The 25,750-nt window shown below is 48.6% G+C and overlaps 2 protein-coding genes across 3 annotated transcripts; one reads left to right on the top strand and one right to left on the bottom strand.

Moving 5' to 3' along the window:
- Window positions 1–1,115: 1,115 nt before the first annotated feature.
- Window positions 1,116–8,570, bottom strand: LOC128795331 (nuclear pore glycoprotein p62-like). Its single transcript, XM_053956018.1, has 12 exons — window positions 8,284–8,570; window positions 7,036–7,430; window positions 6,022–6,132; window positions 5,435–5,566; window positions 5,174–5,278; window positions 4,612–4,720; window positions 4,315–4,459; window positions 3,865–3,914; window positions 3,610–3,744; window positions 3,110–3,221; window positions 2,519–2,585; window positions 1,116–1,339 (listed from the first exon to the last, which is right to left on the bottom strand). The coding sequence occupies exons 1-12, from the start codon at window positions 8,568–8,570 to the stop codon at window positions 1,248–1,250; spliced, it is 1,740 nt and encodes a 579-aa protein (XP_053811993.1). The 3' UTR covers window positions 1,116–1,247.
- Window positions 8,571–8,786: 216 nt separating this feature from the next.
- DNAAF6 (dynein axonemal assembly factor 6) lies at window positions 8,787–18,296 on the top strand. Of its 2 annotated transcripts, none has more exons than XM_053956014.1 (7): window positions 8,787–8,814; window positions 9,925–10,033; window positions 11,776–11,839; window positions 12,945–13,050; window positions 15,096–15,192; window positions 15,980–16,065; window positions 17,539–18,296. In XM_053956014.1, the coding sequence occupies exons 2-7, from the start codon at window positions 9,938–9,940 to the stop codon at window positions 17,672–17,674; spliced, it is 585 nt and encodes a 194-aa protein (XP_053811989.1). In that variant the 5' UTR covers window positions 8,787–8,814; window positions 9,925–9,937; the 3' UTR covers window positions 17,675–18,296. The 2 variants fall into 2 exon arrangements, with proteins under 2 accessions (XP_053811989.1, XP_053811990.1); XM_053956015.1 differs by lacking the exon at window positions 8,787–8,814 and adding an exon at window positions 9,120–9,339.
- The last annotated feature ends 7,454 nt before the right edge of the window (window positions 18,297–25,750 follow it).

Here is a 25,750-nt window from a genome sequence, read left to right as displayed (position 1 = left end):
GAGATGGGAATGGGGGTTATGGTCAGTTCAGAGAGATGGGAATGGGGGTTATGGTCAGTTCAGAGAGATGGGAATGGGCGTTATGGTCAGTTCAGAGAGATGGGAATGGGGGTTATGGTCAGTTCAGAGGGAGATGGGAATGTGGGTTATGGTCAGTTCAGAGAGATAGGAATGTGGGTTATGGTCAGTTCAGAGAGATGGGAATGGGGGTTATGGTCAGTTCAGAGAGAGATGGGAATGGGCGTTATGGTCAGTTCAGAGAGATGGGAATGGGGGTTATGGTCAGTTCAGAGGGAGATGGGAATAGGGGTTATGGTCAGTTCATCACCCCTGGTTTTCCTGGTGCTCAGGGACAGGTGTCATTCCCCTGCTGCACCATGGGGCCCCTCCCACAGGAGACAGTTCTCTGTGAACTTCTCTGACATGAGTCCATCCCACGGGCAACAGCCCCCCTCAGACTGTGCAGTGGGTCACTGCCACAGAGCCCTTCCAGGACAGGCTGGCTCCAGCAGGGCACCTCAGCCACGGGCTCACAGCCTCCTGTCAGGCATACCCCTGCTCAGGCATGGGGCTCCTCCATGGGCTGCAGGTGGATCTCTGCATCCCCATGGCTGCAGGGGCACAGCTGCTTCACCATGGTCCTCACCACAGGCTGCAGAGCAATCTCAGCCCCAGCACCTGGAACACCTCTTCCCCTCCCTCCTCCTCCACTAACCTCGGTGTCTGCAGAGTTGTTCCCCTCACAGGTTTTCACCCCGCTCTTCTCTGGCTGCAATTACAACTGAGCCACAAATTTGTTTTTCTTTCTTCTTAAAGCTGTTTCACAGAGGCATTACCACCATACCTAACTGGCCCAGCCCTGGCCAGCAACTTGTCCATCTTTTGGAGCCACCAGGGACTGGCTTTGCTGGACATGGTGGAAGCTTCTGGCAGCTTCTCACAAAAGCCACCTCTGCAGCCTCCTCCTGCAAAACCACGCAGAGCCCTCCAAGGCAGCACTTCTGTTATCTCACCAGTCTGCAGGCACAGCTAAAGCACAAAGAGCACACACTTCCTGCAAACTTCATCCAGTTTCTGATAGGAGCAGGTGAAATCCAGTCCAACACCACAAAGACTGGCTTTGAACAAACAGCACATTTTATTGTGAAAAAAAGAAACCGAGCCAGGTCATCATTTCAGTCCTCAGCTCCCAAACACCTCTGTTTTCTGTGGAGGTTTTATGTCCATCCTTTGAACGTGGGGGTGTCTCAATCAAAGGTGATCCGAAAGCTGCGCTCCTGCTCCTTGCGGCGACTCTCACAAACCTTGGTCACCTCTTCCACCTTTCTCTGCAGCACAGCTGTGGCAGAAACGAGGCATTAATGTCCCAGTCACCCCAGAGACTGACACAGAGACTGACAAAGCTGTGCAAACCCTGCACAGTTTTGCCTGCAAAAAGAAAAATATTTCCTTGCTGACAGTCACTCAGATTTGACAGTGGACAAAGCAGGAGGAAAACACAACCCAAAGAACTACCAATAAGACAACGTTTTCATTACTGAATGGCAGAGGAATAAACGGGTCTCCTTTCTAGGAAAGTTTAAAGCAAACAGATAGCTATTTTCTCACACATTCTGTAAAGAATTCAGGTTGCACAGGAGCTGTACTAGATTTCCTGAAAAGGGCATGTTTAGAATGTGGAGCTTAGCAGAAGTGAAAGAAAACACCTAATCAGACCCTGACCTAAGCCAACATGGAGAACAGCAGGCCTGCTTTCACACAGGTTGTTACACCAGGTGTGAGCATTTCACAGCTGTAGCCAGGCAGTGCACTCTGGGGCCCTGAGAGGAGAGCTGCTTTATTCTGCCGTGCCCCCGTGTGGCTGCTACCAGGTAAAATCCAAACGGCGCAGAATTCCAGAATCCCTCACCAGGAGGCACTCTCCCAGGTAGAAAAGTTCCTTTTTTTCTGTCTTGTTTTAGTATGACTCCACTGTCAGGTGTTCACTCCTAAGTGCATCTCTGTGCACTGGATCTCAAGCTTTTGAGGCTGTGAAATTCCCATCTTATTCTTCCAGTCACCCCACCTGCAGATCAAGGCAGGCTGCTCCATCTTCCATCTTCAAAATCACAGGATGTGGCATCCTCTTTTCAGACTGGGAGGGATGGTAGCACTCAACACACACACATTCCCTCACCAACTTTCCTGCACCACAGGCAAACCACACACACTTTTAGAAGTTGAACTATTTAACATTAGTTTGACAGAATGAATAAGGTTTTCAAGTTCTGTGCTTTGCACTGACGCATTTCAAGCAGGGCTTTTTGGGTAAAACACTGCAGTTGTCAGGAGTAACTTCCCAGCAGAGGCCTCGAATCAGGCACAGCAGGAGAATTCAAGCAGATGTCAGAAGGGACAGTGCCACTGAAGGTGAGGAGGAGGATTCCTCAGGCATCTTCAGGAATTCAGGGATGAACACTCACACAACTTGCTCCTGCTTCCCATTCACATTGCCAAAAGGCTGCAGGACAAATCTCACCTGAGTTCTGGTCAATCCACTGCAGGGAATCCATGTGTGCATTCAGAATTTTACAGATCTGCTGAAGCTGAGCAGAGAGAGAAGGTGCAAATCAGTTTGAGGCTGCATAAACACCAGGAGGAGCCAAAGGCAAAGTTTCCCCTTGCCCAGCTTCCCTAAGACAGCAGCCACCTAGCCAGGGAAGTGTGTGCAGCAACGCTGCTGCTTTGCTACTCCATACCAGCAAGAAAATTGCAGAGTTTAGATGATATGTCTGTGACTTTGGCTTATTTAATTTAGCCCTAGGAACCAGCAGAACATTCATCACCCTAGTCTTAGGGTGGCAAAATTCAAAATGAATGTGGAAAAACACAGTCTGCAATACTGAAAGGAAATTTTTATGGAAAAAAAGGCTGCTGAGTACAGCCATAAGTAGCATCAAAATCAATTTAACAGATACCAGAAGGAGCTGGTTATTCAGATCTTGTTTTATGAGGATATAAAAAGAGTATAAAGAAAGAGTGGAATATCCACATGGGGACAAATGAAGAGTGAGAACTATTTCAATATCCTTTGCCTGTTCAGCAATATAAAATAAAAGCTTGCATTTACCGGGTCACTCGTGTCTGCTGGGCCTCCAGAAGTATTCAAGTGATCAATGATGTCCTTCAGATCTTGTGCCATGCGCTTCAGCTGAGCATCGATGTTCTCAGCCAGTTTGTAGCTGCAGAGCACACAGGAACCAAGATCAGAATGGTTAAAGCCAACTTGGAAGACCTGCTCGCAGTCACAGCAGCTGTGGGCCACCAGAATGAGCTTCCACATCTGCAGCCAAGGCTGGCAGAGACCTGGGATCAGCACCCAGAGAGGCTCCATCAGCCCCATGAAGGGACTCGCAATCTGTCTCCCTTGATGTACACATGGAGACAGAGAAGCAAGAGAGTGGAGGACTAGGAGTAGAATCTAAAGTTGCCATGCATAAACCAGCACTAAACACATGCCAGCAGCCACTGGCTGTTCAGCCCTGTCACCCATGCCAACTCCATCTCCTGCTGAGTGCTGTGAGCACAGGCCAGTGCTCGTGGCCCATCCCCAGCAGGTTTGTGCCTCACGTCCTCTCCCGCTCCTCGTCGGCGTGCTGCAGGTAGATGGTCCCGCTCTGCTCCTTCACAGACTCCTCCAGAGGGGACAGCAAGTCCTCCAGCTCTTTCTGCTGGGACAGAATGAAGTCCAGTTCCTGATCCAGTCTGCAGAGAGAAAGAGCCCAATGCTTCCCATTCGTGTAACAGACACTGCAGAGCTGTCACACAGCCAGGCAGGAGTGCAGAGAAGAAATAAAATCATTGCAAGTGCTCCAGGTCTCCTACCTCTTCTGGTCAACCTTCACCTTCTCTACTTCTCTGTGTAAGGAAGTAATCTGCAAACAGAAGACGTTTCATTACACCTTGAAAACCAAGAAGGCAGCTCTCCAAAGAAGAGAGGTGGGAGGGAGAAAGCAGCAGCATGCAAGTTCTGCTGGAAACAAGAGATGGCCACATGGAGATGGACAGAGCCAAGATGGAGTAAGGGAGGTTCAGCTTGGAATGATCCCCCCTAAGAGAACTCGGCAGCGCAGAGCAAAGGCACAGAACAATTTCCAAGTCCAAGGCCTAAAGGCCAGAACTGACACACAGAGAGGCTGTGCAAAGCACCCAGGTGGAGCTGATATCTAGTTCTTTGACAAGCAGAAAGTGCCACTCGGTGGCTTGTTGCATGTGTAACAGAGAGCGTGGAGGAGCCAAGGGAGCAGAATGAGGCTCCCCTGGAGGTCACCTCACCTTCTCTCCGTTCTCTATCAGCATGCGGTCCCAGGCGTTGACTTGTGTAGCTTGGTGGAGGAAGTGCTTCTCTTGGTCTTCCAGTTCCAGGCTCCACTTGTTGATCAAACTCTCCAGCTGGGCGTAAGTCATCACTGGGGGGGCACTGAGAGGGAGTGAGGGGCACACAGGACACGAGGTGAGCAAAGAGCAACAGCACAACACTCACTGATTTCCCCTTCCTCCTCCAGACCCCAGCCTGAGCACTGCAGCTGCTCCTGCCCAGGCAGGAAATGGTCAGAGGGAACAAAAACCCACCTGGGTGTGCTGGTTGTGGTTATGGCAGCTGTGGAGGTCACAGCTCCAATGGCACCAGTGGTGGTCAATGGCTTCAGATTCAAAGGAAAGCTGGAAGCAGAAGTAGTCCCTGCAGGAAGAGATTCAAGTCAAGCAGCAGAAGGGGACACACCTGGTACCTCAGGAGCAGAGAGCAGCTCCAGGGTGCACTGCCCATGGCTGTAGGAGCTGCAGGAGATCCCTCTGGAGGGAACAACAGCAAATGCTCCATCTGTCAAGGAGGGAATGAAAACATCCCCAGCCCACGGCCTTGTCACTATCCTCCTGCTTTACTGTCAGAACCAGCAAGTGCCAGCACACCCAGCTCCTCCCCTGCACCTTTGCAGGGAAGGAGAGAACTTCTGTGTTTTCACAAAGAGATGGAAGGGGATCTGAGAAAGACAGACTGTGCTCTTTTGAGTTACTTGAGGGCTTTACAAATCACAGCTGCTGTGCTGCTACTCCAGCATGGCCCTTTACATCCCTCCAGAGCACTCAATTCAGCCTCCCTTCTCTTCAGTGACTTTCAGCATCTTGTTCCTACCAGTGGCAGTGCTGGTTGTGGCAGCTGTGGTTGCAGGAACTTTTAATCCAAAGCCAAGTGTCCCCAGACCGGCTGTCCCAGTGGAACCAGTGGAAGTGGCCCCCACTGTGAAGAGAAGACACCATTACCAGGTTGCAGAAGCCATGGACTGCAGGGCCCCTTGGAAAAGCTGTGCCCAGCCTGCTGCCCCTCCGCCTGCAGCAGCAGCAGCCACGCTGCTCCTTTATTGCCCCAGGGACAAAGCTGCCTGGAGAGACTCACGTGAGAGGCCCGTGGTGCTGGAGGAGGCTGGGGCTGAAGAAGTTGCCACAGATGCAAACAAGGAGGGCCCCGTGGAGCCCAGCACTGAGGTGGTGCTGGTGGTGGAGGCCGTGGTGGCAGCTGTGGATGTGACTGCAGGGACAAACAGCTCCATGTGAACAAGCAGAGCACGCTGAGCTCCCAGCCCCTGCACAACAACCCTGCAGGGAGGGGGACATAAACTGCCCAGCCACACCTAGCTCTTGGGCATGTCAGCGTTTTCACCTCCTTTTCCTCTTATTCTCCCTCCACTCCCTGTCTTTCACAATGTGCCCCTTTCAGATTGTGCCTCCCTTCCACTGTGCTCCCCAAACAGGCAGAGAACAGAATCTGGCACGTGGGACACAATCAGAACCTCAGGACACGCTGTCCAACGGCTCTTGGAGCTGTCACAGATCACCACTGCCAGGCCAAAGCCACAGGAACAAATGCTTGGGGCCCCTTCCCACACCCCAGTCTATTTGTCTGCTTCCCACAGACAACTGTTACCAGGAGGACAGCAGGCTGCCCAAAGCCTCGAGGAACTGTTGTCTAGAAGAGCTTCCTACCTCCAAGCTTGGCTCCAAAGGACAGGGTGGGTGCCTGGCTGGTGCTTGTGGCCAGCGTTGCCGTGGTTGTACTGGTGGCTGCTGTTGAAGGCGGTGCCCCAAAGGTCAGAACTGGAACCAGGAGCCAAAGGAAGAGATGGACTTTCTTCCTCCAGGCCAAGGAGCACTCGCTCCCCAGCACTGCAGCCCCTGGACAGGCCTGTCACAAACACCTCTGGCTCCAGCCCCTCGCTCCACTCTGCCCCAGCACAAGCCAGAGGCTGCAGAGCCTTGCCCCAGGTGCACCTGCAGATATCCCCATGCCACAGGCTCCCAGCCCCCAGCTGCCCCAGGGCTGTGTCACAGTCTGTGTGACAGTCCAGAGAGCCACCATACACAGAGTGTCAGCACACAACCTCAGAAGGCTTCAACCCATACACAGCAACAGCAGAGCACTTCAGAAGGCTGCAAGCACCCACCCTTCCTGTTCTTCAGCCCAGCCTTTTATACCCTCATGTTCATGCATGGCTCTGTGTGCCCTCTGCTCCCTTTGGTGGTTGCTCAGTGCCCCTGGGCACTCCATGGCTCATTGCTGCCAATGCTGCTCACCTGCTCCTCACAGCTGTGCCCAGTGGGGATGAGGCTGGGCCACAGCCCCATCCCAGTGACCCAAACTGTGCCACACACAGCCCCATCCCAGTGACACAAACTGTGCCACACACAGCCCCAGTGACACAAACTGTGCCACACACAGCCCCATCCCAGTGACACAAACTGTGCCACACACAGCCCCATCCCAGTGACACAAACTGTGTGCCACACACAGCCCCATCCCAGTGACCCAAACTGTGCCACACACAGCCCCATCCCAGTGACACAAACTGTGCCACACACAGCCCCAGTGACACAAACTGTGCCACACACAGCCCCATCCCAGTGACCCAAACTGTGCCACACACAGCCCCATCCCAGTGACACAGACCGTGTGCCATGTCCCAGCTGGGCACAGCACAAGCTGCAGGGCTGTTCACCCACCTGTGGGCTGCCCCCCGAGGCTGAAGGGTGCTGCTGCCGGGGTGGCAGCTGCTGGGGTGGCCGTGCTGGTGCTGGCAGCAGCCGCAGGGGCCGTGCCGAAGCTCAGCCCTGCGGACGTCGCCTGCGGAGCCGCGGTGCCGATGCTGAAGCCGGCTGTTCCCGCCTGGGTCGTGCTGCCACTGGAGAAGGTGAAGCCTCCTGTTGTCCCAGACGGAGCCGTGCTGCTGCTGCTGCTGCTGCTGCTGCCAGCAGAGGCAAAGGCAAAGCCAGACGGGGCTGCTGCCTGACTCGAGGGCGTACTGCTTGCGACGGGGGCACCAAAAGAGAAGCCCCCCGTGATCCCAGGGGCTGGAGTGGTGGTGCTGGCTCCAAAGTTCACTTTTGGTGTGTTTGCCCTGGGGAAGAAAGGAAAAGAAAGGAAGCCATTCTGCTTGAGGCACACATCCGCTCAGCTGCACAGCTGGCTTTCTCCCTGAGCATTTGCTGCCAGCACAAAGCTCCTCTCAAAGAGATGCACACCTGGGCAGGCTTGTGTGCCACTTGTGACAACAGGCTCCATCCGGCTGCTGTCACCTGCCATCCCCCTTAGGGCTCTTCCTGCTGAGCCTCCCTTCCTCACCTCCACCCACCCAGGTACCACAGGACATTTTATGGCAGCGTGCGTGAAGCTGCTCCTTCTTCTCTCAGCTCGCCGTTTTCCACTGCCTCTACACACGGCTGTTTTATTTTCTGCTCGTCCCCATCTGAGCTCCCTTCCCACAGCTCCCATCTGGCAAGCTTTGAGAGCAGCAGTTCTGCAGAACCGCCCGAGAACTCGCAGCCTTTCCTGAACGACAGATCCCTCCCGGAGTGCCGAGAAAGCACTCAGAGCACGGCGGGTTCGGGCCAGAAAGAAGAAGACGGTTTCTATTCGGTAGCAGAGCTTCAGCGCTGCTGTGTGCACGCGTGTCCAGCCCGGTTCCAGCGGGAGCGGGAACATCTCCTTCCCCACGCGTGTCAGGGCTCCCCAGGGCAGCAGCGGCCGGGCCGGCCCGGGGCTCGCCGAGCGCTCGCCCGACGAGGCGATGGGTGCAGGGCGCTGGAAGCGCCAGGCACAAGGGCCGGCCGAGGCTCGCTCGCTCGCTCGCTCGCTCGGGGCAGAAGGCCCCGCCGAGCCCCCGCCCGGCACCGGCGGGACCCCGCTCCCTCCGCCCGGCCCTCCGCCCGTGCCCGCCGCCGCCCGCGGCCCCGCCCGGGCCCGGCTCTCACCCCAGCGGGAAGGCGGCGGCCGCCGGGGCCGCGCCGGCCGCGGGGGCCGCGCCGAAGCTGAAGCCGGAGGGCTGCGCGGCCGTGCCCGACCTGCTGAAGGAGAAGAGCCCGGCGGGCTGGCCGCCGCCCGCCGCCGGCGCGGCGCCGCCGAAGCTGAAGCCGGCGGAGGCGGGGGCGGGCGCGGAGAAGGAGAAGCCGGCGGTGGGCGCGGTGGTGGCGGCGGCTCGGGGCGCGCCCAGGCCGAAGGCGCCGCCGGGCGCGGCCGCCCCGAAGCTGAACTGGCTCATGGCGCGGCGGCGGCGGCGGCGCGGGCCGAGCTCCGGCAGCGCGGCGGCGGCTCCGCGCCCGCGCGCGCCGCGATGGCGTCACCGCGCCCCGCCCGGGCCCGCCCCCGCGCCTTCCCGCCCTCCGCGCCCATTGGGCGGCGCGGCCGCCACTCGCGGGCTGTCGGCTCCCATTGGCTGCTGGGGCGTGAGGGGCGGGGCGTGTTGGCGTTGCTGTGGGGACGGGGGACGCGGCTGCGGGACCGGGGTGCGGGACAGGGGACACCGGGACAGGGGACACCGGGACAGGGGACACCGGGATGGGACAGGGGACACCGGGATGGGATAGGGGACAGGGGACACCGGGACAGGGGACACCGGGATGGGACAGGGGACACCGGGACAGGGGACACCGGGATGGGACAGGGGACACCGGGACAGGGGACACCGGGATGGGACAGGGGACACCGGGATGGGACAGGGGACACCGGGACAGGGGACACCGGGATGGGACAGGGGACAGGGGACACCGGGATGGGACAGGGGACACCGGGATGGGACAGGGGACAGGGCGGTGACGAGCTTTTGTCACTGCGGTTCCCTGCGCCCCCTCCTGCGCCTGGAGCTGTCCCGGGGCGAAGGCCGGCGGGCGGGCAGAGAGGCTGCGAAGTGTCCTGCCGGGTGACCTGTGACACGGCCTCTGCCGGGTGACCTGTGACATGGCCTCTGCCGGGTGACCTGTGACACGGCCTCTGCCGGGTGACCTGTGACACGGCCTCTGCCGGCGTCACTCGTAAGGCTCCAGCTGTGCTGGCGTCTAAAGGCAGCTGAGCAAAAGGCCCCGTCTGGGCACACGGGAAAGGTTGGGTGCTGTTCCCTCGGGATGGCAGGGCCCGAGCGAGCGGCTCCAGCTCCCTCAGGGGACGTTTAGGCTGGGTACCTGCAGTGGTCCTTCCCGCAGGGGCTGGTCGGGAACAGGATCCCCAGGAAGTGGTCACAGCCCCAGGGCTGACAGAGAGTAAAGAGCATTTGGACAGGAGTGTAAAGAGCATTGGACAGGAGTGTAAAGGGCATTGGACAGGAGTGTAAAGAGCATTGGACAGGAGCATAAAGAGCATTTGGACAGCGCTCCCCGGCACACGGTGGGGCTCAGGCTGTCCTGCACAGGGCCAGGAGTTGGACTCGCCGATCCTGATGGGTCCCGTCCATCTCAGCATATTCTTTGATTTTATGTTCCATTTTACACATTTTGTCGTCACACATACAGGAATTTGGCTAAACTTTTCCTTCCCAAACACACAGCAGGAAAATTGTGCTCTACAGGCTGTTCCGAGCGCATTTGGTTCCTGCTTCATGTGTCACTTGTTTTCCTGCTTAGGTGAGCAGTGGGGATGGAGATGGACAGCGTGTTCTCGGGCTCTTCTCTGCAGAACCTCGCCAAACTGCTGTGTGATGCTCCAGAAGAGGATGAGGATGATGATGATGTGGTGAGCCTTCCATGGGAGTCGCTGCTTCTTTTACATATTGTACCATAGCCTTATCTTGTTAATCAAGGAGAAGCAAATATCTTTTTCTCCAGAGTGAGTAAAACCAGAATGAAAACCTTAGAAGGTTTTGGTCTGACTGAAACAGCTCAAGGATACTTTCAGAGTAACAGGCTCTTGAGAATGAGCAAGATGCCCCAGGAAAACAAGGAGACAACATGTGAGCACAACATATGAGGGAGGTTTAGTTTTTCAGCCTGAAGGAAAAGAGAACATGGACTTGAAAGAGCTTTAGATACTTCAGACTTCCCACCACTTTTCCCTGAACTCTGCTGGAGATGAAGGCAATTACAGCCAGATTCGATGAGGAAAATTTGCTGCTCAGCTTGTGAGTAAGGACCAAGACATCCAGAGGCAACTGAATGTATTAATTGCATATGTCAGGCACTGAAGAACTGTAGAGATAATTGATCACTGAAGTACAATAGTTATTTTGGTGGTTGTAAAATAGGGAAAGGTGAACAATCATTCTAAGGTACATAACCTGAATGAATAATGAGAAAAATATCTCAATGTATTCTTCTATATCAGTTCCTCTCAGGAGCAGATGAAAATCACAGCATTTGGAGAACATGCATTATTCCTGCAACATGCAACACCTGCTTTTATCTAGGCCTGCTTGTGTGCTGGGAAGAAATATTCCCAGGAGCCCCAAAGGTGCCAACAACGTAGAAGGCCTCTGTGAAGGCTCAAAAGTTTGCCAAGTCTCTCAAGATTTTGAATAGATCTTATTATGACATGAATAACAAAACAAAACAAAACAAAACAAAAACAAACAAACAAACAAAAACCCACCAGATAACAAAAATGGCAAATGCCTGAGTGTTCCCCCAAATCATTCCTCAACAAAGAGCTGACCAGCCCCAATAGTGGCAATGCAAGTAATATTTGGGATAAAAGGGTTGCATATCCCTTGAAGTTTTCTTTCAGTGGGTTACAGATGTTGTCCTTCACACCCCAACTATCCTCCAGCTGTTTAATGCCTGCCTTTTAAACCCTGCATTATTGCTGTACAGCTCTGCAGTAAACATCCTGATTTTAAAAAGAATTTGTTTACATCTTATTAATAAAATGAATGACACTTCAGAGACAGAAATGGAAAGTTGCCACGAGAGATGTCAATTAAGTCTGAGTCAATCTGGGTAAATTGAAATCTTTATTTTGATTTAATTTAATGCTCTGTGCATATGAGGCACTTTTATTGAACCGAGGAATCTTCATATATAGAGAAATGCCTCACATTGGCCTATTAGCACTAAATTGATTCATAATTAGAGGAAAATGTTGTTGCCTCATGATCTCTACTGTAAAAAGGAATCCAAATGCTGTGATGGGGCTTGCATGTAGCACCCTTGGTTTCCTGTAATATTTTCATGGCAGTCAAAGCATGGAAATTTTGCCAAAATGCCATGGAAACCAAAACTCACAAAGCACATCTGTCTGTATTACTAGGCTTCTGTGAGTCCTGCTTAAACCCAGTGTGTCAAGGTCACTTTCTGCTGTGTGAGAGTGAAGAAAAGAGAATGCTCAGTGGTTCAGTCGTGAAACTGTGGGATAATGTTCTTTCAATTCTATTCAGGGATGTGTTTGACCTTAGATGATGTGTTGTATTTATTGACATCATGGTTGTAACCGAGCTTGGCTCTATAAAAATTGATTTAAGATCCTCTTGCTTTTCTTTGCAGCCATGCTGTTCTGTTGGTGCCATGACTCCTGGGAGTGTTGGACCAGTCAAGAAAGAGACCACCAGTACGGAGGAGTATTTGTGTGTTTTGGCATTCAGTCTCATGTCAGCAGCCTGTAACAGCTCTAGTGAGATACCACTGCAGTAAAAGAGGGGTCACTGACATTTGAGATGGGCATAGCATGACATTTCTTACAATTACACTGTAAAATTATTCCTTTCCTGAAAGCTTAACTCTAAAACATGCGAAGAGGAGCAGAAAGGGTAATGCCAGAGCAGCCTTCAGTGGAGATGGTAACAGTTCAGAGCACAGCCTGGTCAGGGGCTGCAGGGATCATAACTGAGCAGCACAAGCTCCATGTAAGTACTCAGGAAAGACAGGAAGGCAGTTTTGGTAAAGACTTGGCAAAGTTAATGTTAAGTTTTTTTGGAGGTTGTCACATTATTGAGCACTTTCACTAAAAGCCCTAAGAAAGGCCAGCAAGGGCCAGGGTGAGTTTTGCAGGAAAGGAGCTGTGGCAAATATAATAGATTCTTTTTGCTTTTACCGCTATCCAACAATAACCAGAGATTCTACTCTAAAATCTTCAAGTTTCACATTTACCAGCTTACTAAAAGAATATTGTTCCAGGCAGGACAGACATAAACCATACTATTCTGCCCATAAACTTTCAGGTGTCTTAAGCACCTTGTCTGGACTGTGCCCAGTAATTAATGTGAAGAACTGGATTTCTATGTGAGGAGGTGATCCTCTTGTGAATGACTCTGCTCACTGAAAATCTCATGTCAGGGGGCTTGTGAAAGATTAGGGATTTCATCCCTCTTCACTTTACCAATTTTGAAGTGCTAGATATTATATGCCAGAAAGGAGGATTTCCAGGAAATAAAGGCTGGGTAAAGAAGATTTAAGTGAAAGGAAAACATCCTCTCTCTGCAAATCCTCATTCATAAGAGAGTAAGGTGAAGAAGACTGTAATCATTACCTAGAATGCTTTTAATGCAAAGATTTTTCTAAAGCCTAGAAATACTTTTCTAGGCTTTAGAAATGGCTTTTCTTTTTTTTTTTTTTTTTTTTTTTTCAGTCTTGAAAAATATTGTAAGTTTTCAGCAAGCCTTGAAGAACAGAGACATTTCAAAATGTGTCAGTGTGATTTTTCTCCTCACTTACAGGTTCTTTTCAAGTGAAATCTGAAAACAAGAAAACCATTTGGAATACAGAGGAGGTCCCAGAAGGATCTGAATTTGATGATACCTGGGACCCTAGAGAAAAGCCAGAGTAAGAAAGCTGAGACTGCCTGTGTGGGCTTTACATAGCATTAATGGAAATGAGAGCTAAAAAGCATCTACAGCCAGCTGAAAAGATTGTGTCATGCAAGAAGAAAGGAAAGATATCAGTGTTGCATCTAAAGCAACATGTGAGGAATGGTTTTAACCCCTCTCTTGAAATCTTCTGATCTCAGAATAGAAATTTGTGTTGGTTTTTCCAACATAAGTTAATGTGCAGTGTCAGTTACTTGTATAAAGTGGGATTAGGAGGGGAAGTAGGTCAGAAAAACGATTTATTAACTTTAAAATATGCCATTTGTGTGAAATACCTGCTTTTTCCTGCTGCAACTGAGATGTATCCATTTTTCCGTACTCATAAATTCATAAAGTACTCCAATGTATATTTGCATTTCAAAGATTTAAGCTCTTTAGAGACAAATAGTGCTGCAGAAGAAAAGCTGTGTGCAGGCAATTTTGAGCTCTTAAATCTTGTCATTCAATCTTAGTCTGTCAAAGCACAACTTAAAACCAGAGCCTTTTCTTGCTTATAGAAAAACAGTAGCAAAAATATTCTTGAACTCAGGCACGTAAGTTGGAGTTTGCAGAGGTCAGAAAGCCCTGAGGGTCAGTCCATAAAGCAGCTTTTGCATTTCCAATCAGTTTTCAATGCCATGTCCTGAAGTGGAGCATATGGACTGGAGCCCGTGAAGCTGCACATTGTACACCAGAATCTTCACTTTTTCCTGCATGTAAGTCAGGACAGGAGAAGTCAAATTTCCCAGGTAAACAAAAGACCTGACATCCACCTAAACAGGGACTCAGCCTTTCTGAAAATGAGGTTTCCAATTTCCCAGCTAAACACAGGAGCTGAGACCCACCTGAACAAGGACTCAGCCTTTCTGAAAATGATTTGGAATTCACCCTCACGCACAGTTGTCCTTGAGATGGTCACCTGTCAGGTACAGAACATGCTGTCTTTGTATTGTGGGCACAAAGAAGCTTTTCTCCTGCTGTTCTTTGACCCTTCCCCTCTGCAGTGCTTCTCCAGCCTCAAGCACTTCTGACCCGTGTTGCACAGATGAAGAGAGAGTATAAGTCTTTACACTAGTTCATCAAATGAAGCAAAGAAAATGTGCTAAAAGGAAAACAGATGGCTACAGAGGTGCATCCAGAGCTATTAGACACATTTGTCACTGACTTAGGAATTATTACATATGCAGATGCACACTGGAGATGTGAGAGACTTTCTAACAGCTTACACAAGTGATCCACCCCAGTAATTTTGCTGAACTTAGTAGGAGTAGCATGTGTTATAAATACAAATTTTCCTTTCCTTTCCTTTCCTTTCCTTTCCTTTCCTTTCCTTTCCTTTCCTTTCCTTTCCTTTCCTTTCCTTTCCTTTCCTTTCCTTTCCTTTCCTTTCCTTTCCTTTCCTTTCCTTTCCTTTCCTTTCCTTTCCTTTCCTTTCCTTTCCTTTCCTTTCCTTTCCTTTCCTTTCCTTTCCTTTCCTTTCCTTTCCTTTCCTTTCCTTTCCTTTCCTTTCCTCATTCATTAATTACCAAGAGCAAGGGAATATGTGATTCTGCATTTTGCAGATGTGAAGGAGAAGAAAATAAATGTTAGCTGAGTGCAAAACTACAGTCTAGCTCAAGAGTGTTATGCTCAGGCTGCAAGAATATGCTAAAAGACAGAACAGATGTAATTGTGGCATCCCCCCTTTCAAAGGCATTCCCCTTTGAAAGGAGTTTGTGGTGTTTGACTTGTTGATAAGCATGGTATCCACTTAGGAAGCATTTCCTGGTCCTGCCAAGGCTGGTTAGGGAAGCAGAGGCAGCACGGTGAGTGCCTTGGGAGGTGGAGTCAATGATTTTCACCTGTCTTCCAGCTGTCTGAGTCATGGCTCTGAACAGAAACCCAGTGCAGATGGATTGAAGCCTTGAAGGGAGACTGCAAAGGAGGAGAGACAGTGTGAGGAGGATTTACAGTCCTCTGAGAATCACAGTTTCCTTTGCTCTCCTGCTCCAATATTATTAGGTAATGACTTCTCTTTGGCAGGTATGAGATCTCATTCAAGCAGCACGTGGGAACAGAGGATGTCTTCTTTGGGATGACTGGGAAAGACCCCTCCACTGCCTGCTGTGAAGATATAGTGGTGAGCTGAGCCTGGAGCTCTGATCCCTTCTTTGTGCTCTTTCTCTGCCCTTTTCCATCTTCCTGTCTTTCTCAGGGACAGAATGTAAACACTAAGCTCCACTGCTGCCTTTGACCTCCTGTAGCATTTTCTCGTGGTTCTCCAAGCATTTTTAGATGACATTTACACTTGCTAACCTGAGGAACTTGTATCTCCTCAAGGACCAAGTGTGCTCAAGGGAGTCTATGCAAATACATATGCCCCATATAAACTTAATGGGAATAAAATATAGCTCTAAGATGATGCTTAATCTTGGACACAGTTTAGAGAGGAGAGGGGCTGGGAAGAAGATTTTTTTTTATCTTCCTGCATTTTTACAAGGCGTGTGGGCTAGCAGAATGCTACAATGCTGACAGCCTTTAAAGTTCCAGCTATCAGATCCTGCCTCATCATTATATAATCAAAGACCTCTCTGGTTTCTGAGCTCCAGGACAGGTAGAACTGCTGTGTTATCTTTCTAGCAGAAGCAAACTGTCCCTGCACTGCACAAAGCCTGAGGCTTTTGCTGGATGTTGAACACCTGTCAAGCACATTAGCAGCTCAGGAACTGGAAGAGAATAGGATATCAATACACATCACTAAGCTATTGAAAGCAGTCATTATCACTGTCGTATTTTCTCTGATACAAATTACCTACTCAAAACGTTGCTCTTTGATACTAGCATTGAAATATTCATGAAAATGAGCTCTTTTATGGCTTTTAGGGTAACATATGTAATCACAGCTTTACCTCTGCCCATCATTTCAGATTAAAATCAAGCTGCCAGAGACAAAGTATTCAGACATCACATTAGACATCCAGGACAAGGTTCTTGACCTTCGAACTCCCAAAAAGTAAGTGTAGCACAATTGGTAGAAGTACAGTTAATACCCTGCTTGAAATGGGGTTTAGCCAAGCTTTTAACTGTGTGGAAAGCTAAAGATTGTACTATTCATTGCTCATGAGAAATAAATACAGAAACAAAAGCCCCTAGTCCATCCATAGGTGTACAGTCTGCTGGCTTTGAATCTGTGATACTGTCCAGTAAAAAGCTCTGGGGCAGATTTTGGCTACTTAAACAAGGTTTCAGGGGCTCAAAACATCTGGCAAAAAGCTGTCCAAGGTCTTGAAAGACTTAGTCTGGTATTCCTAAGCACTAATTTGTACAAACACACATGACCGAAGATGGTAAAAAAGTGCAGATAAATTTTCAATAGCTGAAAGCCAAATTATGGGCATACCCAACACAAATGCAGAGATGGAAATGTTACAAGGTTTTCTAAAGAGATTTCCTTTGATTTTTTTAATAGGGCTATTTCAAGCCTGTAATCAACTGACAGATGCACTCTTGGATTTCTCAGTCTTCCTCCATCTCTCCCTCAGTGTGCTATTCCCCTGCCTGAGATTTCCAGATAATTCCCATGTCTGTTTTGCTCAAAATCCTTCTTCACAAAGACTGTTTTTATAAGAAACCTTAATCCTCTCTGGGCTGACTTGCTGCACTGAATGGAGTGTGGGAAGATCTATATGAGAATAGCTTTGTGCAGATAAATTTGAGGTGCAGGCCATGGATTAAGGCCTAAATAAGTCCCCAGTAGACTAACTATAGAAAATCCACTTTTCTCTACCAAAACCAGGCCATCAGTTACCCTGTGCTTGGCTTTAACCCAAGGATGCAACAGGAATGGAAGGAGGTTTGGGAATGTTAGTTTTGAAACTGGAAAATTGGGAGGAATAATTGTTCGGCTAATGACTTGCTGAACCTGTGGGCAGTAAGAGAAGTAGCTTAATGCAATGCTGCAGATGTAGGAAAACCTCAGCATCCTTTTCCTTTTGCAATTCTACCTTTTTGGTGACTCAGATCTGCCATTATCTTCTCAGTACCCGGCTGTCTCTAGTCACAAGCCTAGCAAATCAAAAGTTCACCATAAATCTGATGGTTGCTTGGGTACAGCCTGAACCAGTGCTGCTTTCAGAAATATAAGTGAAAATCTTTTCAGTATGAAGGAAACAATCAATATGTCAAGTTATACATACTGAAAAACTATGTTTTCCCACAGATGGGTAGGAAGACTCAAAGCAACTGCTTCCAGCTCTGTAGTCCTGGGGTTGCTTCTAAGCCAAGCTGCTTTTAAGTGATGCAAATATTTCAATCCAGTCCATGAGGTGCATGAGGTGTTGCAGGAACCCCACAACCCATCACAATAAGGAGATCTATTGGAATAACGTTCCCTGGCATACTGAGGAATTGCAGGAGTAACTTGCAATGACATCTCAGCTGCTCACCTGATCTGAGACACTGACATTCCCTGTGTCCTCTTTTATAGGAAGCTGCTGCTGCACCTCCCCTACCCTGTGAACAGCAAGGAGGGCAGAGCTCGTTTTCTCTCTGAAGAGGAGATCTTGGAAGTCACCTTGAGAGTATCAAGGAAGTTGGATTTCCTAAATTTTTCTGATGGATAGAGAGATAGTTTGCAAAAATTAACGTTCTAGTTTGAAGTCTTTTGGAAACACAACTTGTTCTGAAATAGTAGATAGTTTCCCTTGAACAGTCCAGGGGAATGTCTCTGGAGAAATGAGTCAGGAGGAACACAGCACCCCCAGGTTGTAACAGCTAATGCTGTCTGGCTCTTACACTGCTCTGGTAAACTTTCTGCTTCCTTCAGTCTGGTCCAGACCCTGTGAATCAGAAAGAGGGAGATTTCAGTTCTGTAAGCCAGAGAAAGGCTTTTGTGTGGTCATGGCTGAGAAGCAGCACACTGAGGCTCTGGACAGTGTCTGGGTTTCAAGACTTGCAAGTGTTTATGTCCTTGCTTGGTCTCCAGTGCTGGGACTGGGGCTAGCTCAGAATCTTCTCTTGCCTGTTTCTTGGTGAGAAGATCATTCTTCAGGCATCCATATCCACATCTGAGGCTCCTTTACACTGGCAGAACAAGTTAACCAGCCATAGTTGGATTGCTAAACATCTCAGCTCTTTTGAACAGTTTCTTGACAGTTTATGGTTCAGTGTTGTCTATTCATCTGCTGTCCCTCCACCTTTTTTTTCTGATCTTTCTTGATTAATAAAATAATAGGTTCTAAGGAACAGTTCCAGTTATCTTTGAGTCTGCCTTCTCTACATTATGCTCTAAGAGACTTCGTAAAAGTTGAGATAAAAGGAATTTTGCATAACAAAGCTTTTCTCAAAGGGCTGAAATGCTGCCAAATCTATTCTTTGGTCTCCAGGTGCAACCTGGAGAGACAGAGTTGGGTAACCAGGGTGTTTCTCTCAGTAGCTGCTGGGCAAATATATTAATTTAACATTGTTAGTCCTGCAGAAAACTAAGGTACTTGCTCAATGGTCAAAGTGGAGAGGAAAAGCAGGCCCTGGCTTGTTAATTGAACACTTAACCAAAAGCCTGTGAGTACTTTCAGAGCAAAATGGCTTGAGTCCTGCATTCTTCTGGGGTGGAAGCAGAGGAAAATAATTGACCAGCTAGGCTGCAGACAGCACCCATGCAGGTAAATTTGTGGCAGCCTGTAATGAGGAGATGGATACTCCATGATGGATTGCAGACACTGACAGTGAGTTTAAAGGTGTAGTCACTGTATGCTTGTAATACACTGCATTCTAACTCCAGGACAAATTAGGCTGATGTCTGGACATTTCAACCACTTCTCTGAAAAGTGAACCATTGCTTGGGTCAGAATAATCCTAATCAACTTCTGCTTCAGCCTTAATGCACTGGAAAGCAGATACTTTATTTATGATTCATCACAAGCTATGAAATATGCTGATAACACTCAGGGGCTACTCCAATTGGTATCTGCTTAAGCTTCCATAAATTAGATCTGAATGTCTCTTATTCCAAAGCTGTGGCTGAGCAGGACAATGTAGATATACGAGAAAAGGCTGACATCATTCCTCCTGACTCAGTTTTTCCCTCCTGTGCTTGCCAAACAAGCTGTTTCTTGGGAAAAGGTTGTCTTTGTGGTCCCTAGACAATATGCTGCTTATTTTTTGCATTTCTTATACACGTTACAAGAAAAGTGGAAGATTGACCAGTATTTCTATGCATGTGAAGGTAACATTTGTCCAGATGAATTCAGTATATCCATGGCAGGGAACAACTCTTCTGAGCCCCACTCCACTGCTCTAACCACAAGGTTATGTTGCCTTTATAATTGGCAGTAGTAATTTACTAAGCCTTAAATCATCAAGTCCTGCTTAATTTAATGGCAGTGTTTGATACTGAAAATAGTGATGAGTCTGGCTCATTGTGCCTCTCTCCAGTGTTAGTTTCTTATGGAAATGAGCGTATGCCACACTGGTATCCATATCGTAATTTATCTCCAAATATTTTTTAACCTGAGGGTATTTTATCAGCATTCAGGAGACAAAAACCTGAGGTAAGTATGTTCTGTAAGAAATAGAAAAGGGAACTACAAGTTTTTACTGCTTAAGAGGGAGGTTGTAATGTGATTTCTTGCACCTGCTGGCCACTCTCTCTGTGCATCCACCTCAGGCTCCTGTAGGTCATCCATGAGGGGGAGCTGGCAGCTTGGTGACACTGGGTAGGAAAAGGATGATATCCTGGCAGGGGGAGGCTGAAATCACAGAGTGATGATAGAGGAACACAGGGGACAAACTCATAAGCAACCAGGATTTGTGTGTTCCACTCAGGATAAGCTCTACTGCCCTTTTCACCAAAGTAGGGATGCTGCTCTGGGGCTGGGCAGTTTGCTGGGCTGGTGGGGTCCACTGCCTGAAAGCACCATCACCACCTGGAGAGCCTCTCACATTCTCACTTTCATCCTATCAAGGACACAGAGGCTGCCCCAGGCAAACGTTTGAGCTTGGGGGTTTGGATTTTTTCCATATATCCTCCCAAAACGACTCGCAGGTTGTCAAAATTCCCAGAAATCTGGAGGCTACTGCCAGCTACGAGAGTTGACTTTTTTGCACAGGTTTGAGGGCAGCTTTGCTGTGCTGAAGTAGCACTGGCAGAAATCCTCCAGGAGGGGAACCCCCTTTGCCTCTGAACATCAACACCATTGCCAAAGTGCCACTCCAACACCTGCAAGCATCTTAATTAATCAAAATTATGAGCCCAGTTAAACAACCCAGCCATTAAGCATCATCAAGCTTTATTTGGTTCCCATAAGAAGCAGCTTGATTAAATATATTGCAGTTAAGTGGAGGATACTGCAGATGTGGAACTGGCATAGAGGCTTGTTTGCAGCAGCATCCCGCTAAACTGCAGGTTCTCATCTCACCTTGTTCACACATTCTGTCCTCCAGTTGTGGTTGCAAAGCCACTATCCCATTTTGGCTTGTTCCTGTCTTCTCCCAGAATGATAGTGGTGTGCTAAAATACGTGGCATGGCTCACTCTTGGAATTTCACCTCTCTTCATATTCCAAGATACTTGCCTCATTCTATAGCTTGAGGAAGAGAAATCCCAGACGAGTTTCTCCATATAGACACCTGAGACAGTGCAAGAAGTTAAATTTAGATTTTTCCCTTAAGCCTGCAGGCTCTCATTGTCATCTTCCTCCAGGTCTGCTGTTGATATCATCATATACCCCTTCTATTTGTCTAAGACTACTTCATTTTTCTGCTGTTCAGTTTAAAGTTTGTATCTAAACTTTGTGTACTTCTTGCACTGTGTGAAACACCGCTTTATCAGTATATCCTTCCCTCCAGACAAAGTTTATCTAAAATGACTAAGCTGCACCTACGTGTACAGACAGATCTGTCTCCCTCATGCTGGAGCAGCTCCTTTTCAACCTGCTGGTGTTGGTGTAGACTTTTACCCTCTGCTCTGCAGCACCTGGATTCCTCCTTGTTCTCTGGGATCCCCTTCAGGAACTGCTGCCACAGACAGACAATCATTGTCTGCCTGGTCCTGGCTCCAGGGAAGGTGCCTGGAATATGCTGGAGGCTGGTTTATTTTTTTCCTATGATCTTCACAAACAGGAGATGATTTTTTCTCTTGGTGTCTGTCTTTGCTCTCTTTGTGTCTCTCTTCATTCTGTTTTCTCCTTCGGGCAAAATTCACTTTCAGATTGTGATGAATTCATCAGAGGATGGTGAACAGCATCTCTGGTTTTCCCTTTCCATCACGATTGTTTGTTCTGTGCTCTTTTCAGGAGACTCTGATCTCTTCTCTCCTTTCCAAAGTGCCTCATCTCCCCTGATTGTTCTCACATTAGGACATTTCTCACCAGAGCCTCCTGGCAGGTTGCAGTTGATGTATCTGACCCTTGTTGGATGTGCCCAATGTGGGTGAAGTGTGTGATTCATTTCCCCTCACTCAGATCAATGCTGGGTGAAGAGCTTTGTCCTCCCTCGATGTGTGCCCTGTCTGTGTGGGTGGGAAGGGGACACAAGCATGAGCACCACAGGCACAACCTGGAGCGTGTCAAGGCACTTCTGGTGAAGGACCATGGCACAAAAGCAGCAGTTGCTGCAGCCTGAGTGACAGAATTGAGAGGCCCCTTGAGCCCTTGCTTCACATGGAGCCAGTACCACGTGTCCCCGATGGAATCTGGTTATGAAGAAATGAACCAATTCAGAAAAAGTCAGAATCATTCAGAATTTCAGCTTTCCCCAGGGCCTGAAAAGTTTCTCTCTGCTTCCTGATGTGTGTCCCCACATCCCAGATGAATACCTAAAGAAGTTTTTGAAATCCACTCCAGGGCAACAGTGACACAGGCAACAGAGGAATGCCTTTGGTTTTGGAGTACTTCTCTCAATCCATAGGAATCTTTGATCATTTGGGGCTTTCTCATCTCAAGGCCTCCCTTTCATCTTTTTTCTCTGCCTCCACACACTCATTTCTGAAGAGAAGATCATAGGGTGTTGCCAGAACGATAACAGCCACTGTCCACCTACAGTCCTTAGAGACCATCTCTCTGTAATTGGGTGTCTCCTTTGTGGATCTCAGCAGCCTGGAAATTCACTTCTGATGCTGATCAATATTTTTTTTAACCATGCCACTTTAACTTGATGGTATCACAACCCAGCAAACGCTTTCAAGAGTGCTATGTTGTATTTACTGAAACAATTCTCTGATTCTATTTGGCAGCCTGTCTCCTGCAGCTGCTAAGCAGAGAGAAAAAGAGCCATACACCTCTTCTGGAAAACTCTTGTCATGTCAGAAAGCTGTGTAAAAAGGAGCAGGGAAGGAATGGAGAAGGACACAGCTGATTTTGTTAACTCATCAGGTGATGTGGGCAAGGCAGACATTTGCCAAACAGTGGCAGATTAGGAACTGTACAAATGTAAGCACCAAAACTTGAGTTAAATGACACTGTGAGCTCTGGGTGGGTTCCACCCCTCACAGGGGCCCAGGTAAGAAGAGTTTACCACCCCTGGGGATTTCTGCTCTGGGAACCCTGGTGATGGGATCTCCTGACCCAGATTCCTATGGTTATATCCCCACATATGCTCTTGGGGGGCACTGTGGCAAGCTGGCAAGTAGATAGAGGGGGATGAGGGATTGACTTCAGCTGGGATAGACAGCCACTCACCTGAGCTGAGCCCGAGGGAGCCAGAGGAGCCCATCCAGGATGAGGTAAATGGTGAGGAGCAGCACTGTGAGAAACCACATGAGCAGGGGCTGTGTTAAGGCAAACTAAATGGTGGATGTGGATTGAGACACTGAAAGTGAGGGAGTGCTGTGAACTGGGCAAAAGCACGAGTGGGAGAAGAAAGACATTATCAAAGTTTCCTTAAAACCACTGTGTTGAAAGGGAAGTTCAGAGCAGCCAGCCACCCTGAGCTTAGGGCTGATGAGGTACCTCTGTTAGAACATCACCAGCACTGAAAATCCTGTGCCAAAAGAAGCTGTGAGAAGGGGACTGTGCCTGGAATGGCTATGAGGTTTCCAAGAGGGCCTGAGTGCTTGGGTCATGGAGATTTATTGGGCTGGGAACCTTGTCTCACCCTGGGGATCAGACTAAGGTGGCCCATTGCAATTACTTTTATCAACAACAGATGAAAGGGGAATTGGTGTTGGGAGTTCATGAACCCTTTCAAATGCTCCCAACAGCCTGAGTCTCTGTGCTGTCCTTGCAGCACCTATTTCTGGGTAAGCAGAGTTGTGTGTGCAGTGCCTGGGTGACAGATTGCTGTGCCCTGACCTGGAACAGGCAATGTCACATCTAGTTTTAGGCCTACATGCATATGCATGCTTGCTTCCGTCCTTTTCCCTATTTAGAGCAGCCCATGTTTATTAAAAGGAAAAAAAAATCCCCACACAAAAACAAACTAAAAACAAAAAACCCACCCACAAAAGTAAACAGAAATAAATACCACAAGCTTTTGCTTTAAGATCAGTAGGTAAATACATAAAAGAGGGACATAGAATTGTTCTTATTCTGGAGCCAGGTGCTACCTTCGGACCAGGGGTAGAGCATCCTGCAGATGAAAAGTTTTACAAAGATTCTGCAAGGTTGTCTTGAACCTGTACTTGGATAAGCGAGCTGAAGGTGATTAACTGCTTGCTGTGATACAGATGCTGAATGAAGAGAATGGCTGAAGTAATAGAAAATCCCATTTCTGTTCTCTTGCATCACGAGTTCCCAAGTTTATGCTCAGTGAGTTTATTTAAATTGGACCATTGCTTCTATTTGGAACTAATATTTTTGTTTTCTTGAATAAAATGTGTTTTCCAATGTTGTTGCCCCTCCCCAAACCACAGCCAAGCAGCATCTCAGACTACTTTCTTAAATCAAGAGAATTGTTTATGTCCTTGGGAGCTGGCATAATAACATCAGAAGGAAGCCATGAGACACAACAGGAATTCATTCGTAAGTTAATGAAAGCTGTGCAGTGCAGCATAAGGATGATCAGGGCAGGTCTTGGGTAGCATTTGTCAAGCTAAATTCCTTTCTGTTGAAATTCTTCTCCTTGGAAGAATCATGGACCAGCTTAAATACTGCTTCTGTACAAGTTTGTTTTATAGTATTTCCTGGTACAAAAACGTGTAATAGAACAGGGTGCAGCACAGAAACAGGAGAAAGTTGATATGGACCAAAAAAGAAAGAGAAAATTGCTTAAATGCCCTACCAAAGTGGAGGGGGGGGGAACCCCATCTGGGTAGTGTGGCGTATTTTCCATAGAATTTGTCACCTGGAAGCAGAATGTTCTGGTACTCACTGGAGGGAGCTGGAGATGGGGCTGATGCCAAACACCTGATAAAACCAAAGCACACAGAGCCTGAACCCATCTGAAGAAACTCTGAAAGAGCTGGGGATGAGTTTGTGTGTAAGATGTTATCCAGAAGATGAGCTGCCATGGTGAGCAAGGTCAACTCTCCCCCTTGATCTGGCATTGCTCTTGTGGTGGGAAAATGAGGTCCTGGAGTAAATAGGGACTTGAATGCTAAAGCTCTGCCTCAGTGCTCAGAGAGGTGGACAGAGCAGGCCCGTGGTGGAATATCACAGCATCTCCTGGGCTATGAGTCAGAGCAGACTCGTCACCATCACGCGCCTTTCCTGTCACAAGGACGTGTCTGTCCCCTCTCGGACTTGCACTGCCGTGTGCCTTCAAGGAAAAGGAGCCACAGCTCAGTTCTGTGCCTCACTCTGCCACAGCTCTGCAGCAGGACGCTGTGCCCAAAGGAACAGACCTGCTTCTGCTTCCTCTTGCTGCAAGAGGTAGTGGTAGTGTGGGAATGGAGATGCCCACGGCCGAGTGCCCTCCTGAGGCATGGGCTGCAAGAGAAGCTGGGGTGTTAGCAGCCCTCTCTCTCCCTCATGGAGATGGTCCTGTGCCTTTCCTGCCTGGGAAAAGTTAAACAGAGTCAACTTTGCATGTGTGAACAACTTCTCTCAAATGAGAGCAAGGAGCTGAGTTACCAAAGTCTGTCTTCTATGGATCTGTCCTGCAGTGCACACAGGAGGATCTGCCGTGGCCCTCGGTGATCAGAGCTCTGGTGCACAGCAGGATGTGCCTGTCATCCACATGGATTGAGATGCCTGAATCAGCACACTCCTTTCCCCAACAGTGGGAGCATCAGTAGGTTTATTTTCCATCTAGATGCTTGTTGACATGCATGGTGTAAACCCATCATTCCAGCTAACACTGACAGAGGCGGAGAGGTCTCATAGTAATTAACCACCAAGCTCAGATGTTGCTGAGAGTGGGAGGGGAGAGGAGTGCAAGCAGCATACTGGCACCAGCTGCCTCTTATCTTAAAAAAAAAAAAAAAAAATCTGCCAAACAAGTTTAAATTGCTTAGAAAGCTCTGGGAGTTGGAAATAAAAAAGAAATAAATTTAAAAAAACCAACTGCAATTGCTCTGGGGAAGGAAGAGAGAGACAGATTTGTGGTACTCTAACAAAGTTGCCAAGAGCCTAGCTCAGAATAGCTAGAGAAGACAGACATCGTGCTTGCAGTGACTTCTCAGACTGGAAGGGGTTAACCAAGCTGTTAACTTTTCCATTCCCAGCACCTCAGGCTACCAGATAAAGTTGAGTTCCCAGGAAAAACTCCAAATACTGGCAAGCTGTGAGCTACAGCTGGTGTTTGGCTGAGACTAATCCTTGAAAG

Source organism: Vidua chalybeata, chromosome 14 (genome assembly GCF_026979565.1).
Source record: "Vidua chalybeata isolate OUT-0048 chromosome 14, bVidCha1 merged haplotype, whole genome shotgun sequence".
Lineage (NCBI taxonomy): Eukaryota > Metazoa > Chordata > Aves > Passeriformes > Viduidae > Vidua > Vidua chalybeata.
This window is presented reverse-complemented; position numbering and strand designations above follow the sequence as displayed.